This window comes from Macrobrachium nipponense, chromosome 23 (assembly GCF_015104395.2).
Source record: "Macrobrachium nipponense isolate FS-2020 chromosome 23, ASM1510439v2, whole genome shotgun sequence".
Classification (NCBI taxonomy): domain Eukaryota; kingdom Metazoa; phylum Arthropoda; class Malacostraca; order Decapoda; family Palaemonidae; genus Macrobrachium; species Macrobrachium nipponense.
Genome location: NC_061090.1, coordinates 71,305,604 through 71,313,103, shown reverse-complemented (window position 1 = coordinate 71,313,103; position 7,500 = coordinate 71,305,604). Strand labels below are relative to the sequence as shown.

The 7,500-nt window shown below is 35.9% G+C and overlaps 1 protein-coding gene across 1 annotated transcript in view; it reads right to left on the bottom strand.

Annotated features, from left to right (window-relative positions):
• LOC135198152 (serine-rich adhesin for platelets-like) overlaps positions 1-7,500 on the bottom strand; it is a 26,647-nt gene that overhangs the window by 18,150 nt on the left and 997 nt on the right. The window contains 6 exon segments of the mRNA XM_064225645.1: positions 498-707; positions 1,544-1,712; positions 2,127-2,258; positions 2,791-2,967; positions 3,484-3,629; positions 4,452-4,516. Coding sequence (XP_064081715.1) covers positions 498-707; positions 1,544-1,712; positions 2,127-2,258; positions 2,791-2,967; positions 3,484-3,629; positions 4,452-4,516 — 899 coding nt within the window.

Here is a 7,500-nt window from a genome sequence, read left to right as displayed (position 1 = left end):
GACTGCTGTCTCTCTCTTCGGGTAGGTAGTTTTACCGATAGATCCGTCCACCATTTCTGTAACTTTTCTCATCCATTACCCACCCAAAGAGAGAGACAGCAGTCTCTGAAAAAATAATATTTACTTTCTATATTTTGGCGTTGTTATCGGCTCCATATAATATATATATATATATATATATATATATATATATATATATATATATATATATATATATATATATATATATATAATGTGTGTATGCATGAATAAAGACAAAATCCACGAAGGAAACAGAAAGGCCCTACAAGTTTCGGGATTCAGTTATAAACACACACACACACACACACACACACACACACACACACACACATATATATATATTATATAATATATATATATATATATATATATATATATATATATGTGTGTGTGTGTGTGTGTGTGTGTGTGTGTGTATCTATGCGTGTGAACGTATATATACGTATGCATACGTGTACTACAGCTGTTTCCTTTACCTCGATCAGGAAGCAGGACATCATCAATCATGTGGATGATTCCGTTCTTCCCCAGATTGAAGTTGCCCCTGAGTTTGGTGTTCTCGACGTAAGCTCCCTGAATGTCGCAGTTGAACATCAGCTTGTTGTTCGAGATCGTCCGGACTCGGTGCTCGCCGGTGATGGCGGACTCGCAAATGACGTGTGGGATCACGTGGTTCTGAAGGAGTGCTGAGGACGGAAGATCCTTTGCAAATGACTTTGAAACTTGAGATTACAATTGCAATGGAAACTGGCCAAGATTCATTCATGCTAAGTTTAGAATTACAGAGGGTGAAAGAGCAGTATTTTTGATTAAAGTGAATAGGTCTCATATTATTATTATTATTGTTTTTTATTATTATTATTGTACGCTGGAAGTAAACCCTCTTTTAAACATGTTTTATTAAAAGTAATTGCTGACTCAGCTGCATTAATTCTATATATAGGTACTTCTCTATTTTCTTAATTATGGTATTTTCATTGTTGCTTAAACCAATTTAAGCAACAATGAAAAATTCATAATTAGGAAAATAGAGAAGAACTTATATGAAATTAATGCAGCTGAGGCAGCAATTACCTTTAATAAAACATATTATTGTTATTATTATTAGGCAGAGGATGAACCCAATTCATATGGAAGAAGGCCACATTGGGCATTGACTTGACATTCAAGCCTCCAAAGTTCTTATGGTGCTCATTAGGAAGAATTAAGAGGAAGTAAAGGGAAATCTGGGAAGAAGAGCTCTCACTAAATAAAAAAGAGAAAAATAAATTATCAATAGATAAGAAATAAATAAAACATTTTTTTTTTTGTCATTTGGATGATATGCAATTGATCTTTAGAGACAGCACCAAACTGAATATTCATACAGTCTAAACATACTTGTAAAGCAAAGGCAAAGAAACCAGCAAGATCTTTTTCTACTAAATGCTTTTACCTATCCATCTCTCCAAACTAACCATAAACCAATAATTCATTTTTCTTGAAAGAATAAAAATACTATATAAAAAAATCCAGGTATTACCCAGCCTGGCCTCTCGATCATTAATGATTTTTTCCCTCCTGGATTCTGGAAGCTTCTGGAAGGCCTCATCCGACGGTGCCAAAATGGTGATGGACTCCTGGAGTGTTCTCAGGACGTTGATGTAACCGCTCTTTTCCAGGATCTCAGCCAAAACGGAAAATCGACCGTCCTGGGAGCGGTAGGAATTGTCAGCCAATTGTAATTGCAAATTTTCCAGAGGGGGGACTCATTGCTAGAGTTAGAGTCACCGGTGAAACCTTGAGGAACATCTATGCTTGTAATGTTGACATTCCAGTTTTGGATTTATGGCAAAATTTGGTTTGGTCTGTGTCTCAATTCCAACATTATTTGGCCTTTGAATCCTATATACATCAAATTAATTGTTTTGAGAGACATTTTGGATTTATGGCAAAATTTGCTTGTGGTCTGTGTCTCAACTCCAACATTATTTGGCCTATAAAAGCTATATACATCTAATTAATTGTTTTGAGAAATACACAGACTTATTTTCTATTTCCATTATGAATTTACCCTCAAATTCTTTTTTAAAATTCAGATGAGACTTGACTTTCAGCATACTCACATTAAGAACCATATCTGCAACATTTTGCAATATGCCAACATTGGGGTCGAGGACGCTGTCAATCAAATGGACGACTCCGTTGACTGCCTGTTGGTCCTTCCTCACGAGCAGGGCGCAGTTGATGGTGGTCATCTGTTTTGCAAATACATAAAGAGGAATAAATTCTGAAGAACGTGTCCAAAAGCAGTATTACATTCATTTGGGCATTTACAAGCCTTAAAGTTAGTCTTAACGCACACGCGTGTTTACCTCATGTTTTGTTACTGGTGTGTGAAAGCTAACATGCTATCTGATATATAATTGATAAACAAGAAAAGTCTATTTGATTTTAAATGGGCCAGTGGAATGAAGCAGTTTCTAAATACGAAGCTGGCAGTCCTGGCAGAGTTCAAGTGTTTGATAGATCATATAAAGAAATCACAAACAATAATGACTGATATTGTGATCCATCCTCAAACCTCAGTATTCTTTCTAAGCAAAACGTTTAGACTATTTGTAACAGTTATGGATACAAGAAAATTAAAGCTGTAGCTGAAAATCACGTTAAAGGCATTTCATATAAAGGTCATAAGAAATTTTCTTATTCAAGAGGCAAGGAAGAAAAGAAGGGTTAAACTTTACTTAAAAAAGGAAACACAAGAAAGCAAATAGAAAAAATACTTACGCCATTCGAGTACTTATTGATTCTCACGTTGTGTCCCTGATGCCTGGTTTCAGCCAAAGTATTTCCCTGAAATTCATCTGACAGAAGCTTGGTGGGGAGGATGTGATACAGGAGGATGGGATTGCTAGGGTTACCTCTGTAGGACTCCATCTGGCTTCTCAAGGATCTTCGCAGGTTCTGTTAAGAGAGAAGGAATGATAATGCTTGGTCAGTGATAAGTTCCGTGTTCTATCTAGAGAACCTGGCGAGCAAATCTGAAAGATTTATCATTGTGAATTTCAGGTAATTCATTTTTTGGCAGCAGATTCAAGCGAACGATTTTTCTTACCACAGATTATTGCTATTAACTAGGAATGATTTTGGAAGTATTTTTTTTACTTTACTAAAGCAAACGTTCCAAGGAAATTAGATTTTACTTCGATACATGTACTACGACTGTCAAAGCGCAGCACAGTCATTCCCAAGGGACAAATCCATTCGGTCTTATTTTTATTTTTACCAGAAAACTCCAAGTCGATCTTATCATAATTAAAATTACGGACTTACATGAACTCCTATGACATAACGTAAATGCGTCATATGACAAAATCACTCCAGCAATATGATTACTGGATAAACATTGTAAAATTCTTCATTCTTCGATTTATGGAGTTCAAGTGAAATAACAGTCCACAGTTCGACCTAAGATCTTACGTCAAAGGCCTCATTTGTAGGGGCGAAAAGAGTGAAGGCTCCAGGTGACTCTAACTCTCCAGCCAGTCCAGATTCTCTGATGTACTGGGCCCACTTCGTGGCTCCCAGAGATTCGGCTGTTTCCAGAAGGTTCATCAGTGGCTTAACTGTGGAATAGACGAAAATTATCTGTATTATTATTATTCTGTTAAATAAAATGGCAGAATTAAGCGAATTGATTTTAAATGTTATTTTCTTTATTTTTTCTTATTATCTGCTTCTCTGGCTGAGCGATGTTTCTTAGTAACAAGCCAATATTCATATTGGAAAATTCTTAAAAAAATAGAAAAACAAATGCCGAAGGAGATGATTCATTCAAAGTTAATATCAAAGGCTTTAAGTTAAAGCTGACACAAAAACTAGCCAAGTTTAAAGTTGATATCAAAGGCTACAGTCTGAAGTTCACATCAAACGAGTCGTACTCAAAGTTAATAATGAAAGCCTCACTTTAAAGTTTTGAAGGCTTAAAGATAAAAGTTCACATCGAACGCGTCATGTTCCGAGTTAAAGTTGATAAAGGCTCAAAGATGAAAGTTCAAACGTTCCATGTTCAGAGTTAATGCTAAGGGCCTTACTTTTAAGTTGATGTTAATGGCTTAAAGCTAAAAGTTCACATCGAACGCCCAATGTTCCAACTTAATGTTGAAGTCCTCAAAGTTGATAATAAAGGCTTAAAGCTAAAAGTTATTAAAGGCTTAAAGATGAAAGTTCACTTCGAACGTCCCATGTTCCAACTTAATGTTGAAGGCCTCAAAGTTGATAATAAAGGCTTAAAGATAAAAGTTCACATCGAACGTGCCATGTTCAAAGTTATTAATTAAAGGCTTAAAGATGAAATTTCACATCGAACGTGCCATGTTCAGAGTTAATACTGAAGACTTCACTTTCAAGTTCATATCAAAGAAGCGCAGTTCAAAATCATCACTCACCTCGAGTGCAGCCATCCTCGCCTTCAATTCTCTCGAAACCTTCGCAGCATTCGAAGCGAAGTCGCCTGAAAGCAGGAGAATTTTAAAAAAATACTTAAAAAAAAACGAATACAAAAACGTAACAAAATATGCTATTCAAATATTCATTCGTGAATCGGAGAGTGTACGTGAGATCTCACAGGCATCTCTTTGCATACTAATGGTCCCATCTCGAGTGGCCTTGAGTTTTTGCACGATGTTGTTAATGAGTATTCCCTCTAGGTAACTGTGCATTGTCAAGGGCAATGCAATATGAGCGCACTGCTTGAATTAGAACGTAACTGTTGGTTTTGGGACTCACATGTCTACAATCTAAAATGCTTGGACATTCCCTCCCCCCCAGCTACACACATACACGCAAACACACACATTCACACACACACACACACACACACAAAACCAATGGAAAAATATGATTGACAGGCGCAAAATATATTAGGATATATCATCTAAAACCAGTCCTAATTGATGTTGGCATATATATATATATATATATATATATATATATATATATATATATATACATATATATATATATATATATATATATATATATATACACACACACACATATATATATATATATATATATATATGTATATATATGCATATATATATATATATATATATATATAATATATAAATATATATATATATAATTATATGTGTGTGTGTGTGTGTGTGTGTGTGTGTATAAACAAAGTTAAGGCCGCGAAGGAAAATTGAAAGTGGAAATATCTTCGTGATATAAAATCAAACACACACACACACACACTCTATATATATATATATATATATATATATAATATATATATATATATATATATATATATATTATATATATAACTGAAGTCCCACTAAATTCCAATAAAATAAAGGATACATATTCTCGTATAACAGCCAAACGCTCTCTCTCCCTTTACCTATACTGTAGGACACTCCCAGCCAGCAGTCAAGAGTCAAGTCACTGGAGCGAGCAAACAAGAACAGCAAGACGATCAGCATATTGCTTGCAAGCAACAAACGAAGGGATATTGTAAAAAAGAAAAAAAAAACATGCTCATCCATCAAGCTGCGTGTCCCCAGGTCCCTCTTTAGTCTCCACCTTTCGAGTCGTTTGTCAAACTCATCCATCAAACGCCGAACCTCATTAAACGACTCTTCAAAATGAGCTCACTACTTCATTAGTCCTTTTGTGTCTTCTTGCTCTGCTGCTGAGGCTGCAATCTTTTCCTTGTAGAACAGTGGCTTTGTTTTGGACTACATTCTTTTCCTTGTAGAACAGTGGCTTTGTTTTAGACTACATTCTTTTCCTTGTAGAACAGTGGCTTTGTTTTAGACTACATTCTTTTCCTTGTAGAACAGTGGCTTTGTTTTAGACTACATTCTTTTCCTTGTAGATAGTTGCTTTGTTTTGGGCTACATTCTTTTTCTTGTAGACAGTGGCTTTGTTTTGGACTACATTCTTTTCCTTGTAGACAGGGGCTTTGTTTTGGGCTACATTCTTTTCCTTGTAGACAGGGGCTTTGTAGACAGTGGCTTTATTTCATGCTACATTCTTTTTCTTGTAAACAGTTGCTTTGTTTTGAGATGCATTCTTTTCCTTGTAGATAGTGGCTTTGTAGACAGTGGCTTTGTTTTTGGCTACACTCTTTTCCTTGTAGACAGTGGCTTTGTTTTTGGCTGACATATTTTCCTTGAAGACAGTAGCTTTGTTTTTGGCTGCGCTATTTTCCTTGTAGACACTGGCTTTGTTATTGCTTACACATTTCCTTGTAACTAACTTTGTTGTTGGCTCAATCTTTTCCTTGTAGACAGGGGTTTTGCTTTTGACTGACCTCTTTTTGTAGACATGTTTTGCTTTTGGCACCACACATTATATACATAATGCACATTATGTTCCCTGTTGATCAGATCACAAATACAACAGAATAGACACTCACGAAAATCGCTCATCAAAATGTCAGAGACAATTACCTGGTTAGTGAAGAGGGACAATAAAAAAAAAAAAAAAAAAAAATAATATATACAATACAAAAAAAAGAATACTAAGGAAAACAATGCTTCTAACGATCTAGGGTCGAGAGACCTTGAGCGAGACTAAGTTGGACATTTTATCTCTTTCGTCTGGTATCGAAAAGGACAAAACAGACTGAAGTTTTTGTAATGTATGGATAGGATAAAGTTAGGAAAGAACATGTTAGAGGCACTCTCAAAATAGCACCAGCTTCAAAAAAGGTGAGGGAAAGTAGACTGAGACATTTGGACATATGAAGAGACGAGAGGAAGACCACCCGATAAGGAAGATGAAGGAGATGGGACTACCAGGTGGGAGAAGGAAGGTTAGGTAGACCAAAATTGCGATGGATTGACTGTGTGAAGAGAGATATGAGGGAGTTGTGATTGATCGAAGAGGTTGAACTGGACCGAGGGAGATGGAAGAGTGTGTTGAAGAACCATTACAGCGATCCCGAATAGGGACAAGCTTGTAGAGAAATAGGAAGTAATATTTAAGTACATGCAGGCGAGTAGAGACTGAGACATACAAATAAATAGACTCACACGCAGACTTAGACGTAGTTGATTGAGAATGTAGATACTTAGAAATGCAGATAAACAGATTCACATGTAGACTGAGACATAAGGAATGTTAAGATAAGTACATACAGGCAAGTAGACATGCAAGCATTGATTAAGCACACAGGAAAGTAGACATGCAGATAAATAGACTCACGCATAGACCTAGACATAAGAATAGACAGATACATAAATGCAGGCTAGTAGACACGCAGGTATTGATTAAGAACACAGAAAAGTAGACATACAAGTATATAGACTTGAAGTAATCAGACACAAATACAAGTACAGACACTGACTCTCTCTCTCTCTCTCTCTCTCTCTCTCTCTCTCTTCTCATTGGACGGTAATATTCTGTAATATTATAACCTAATCGTTCTTCATCCTTTGGAATAAGAGGCACTTCTTTTACCTGTTGTCTCTACTTTTATAT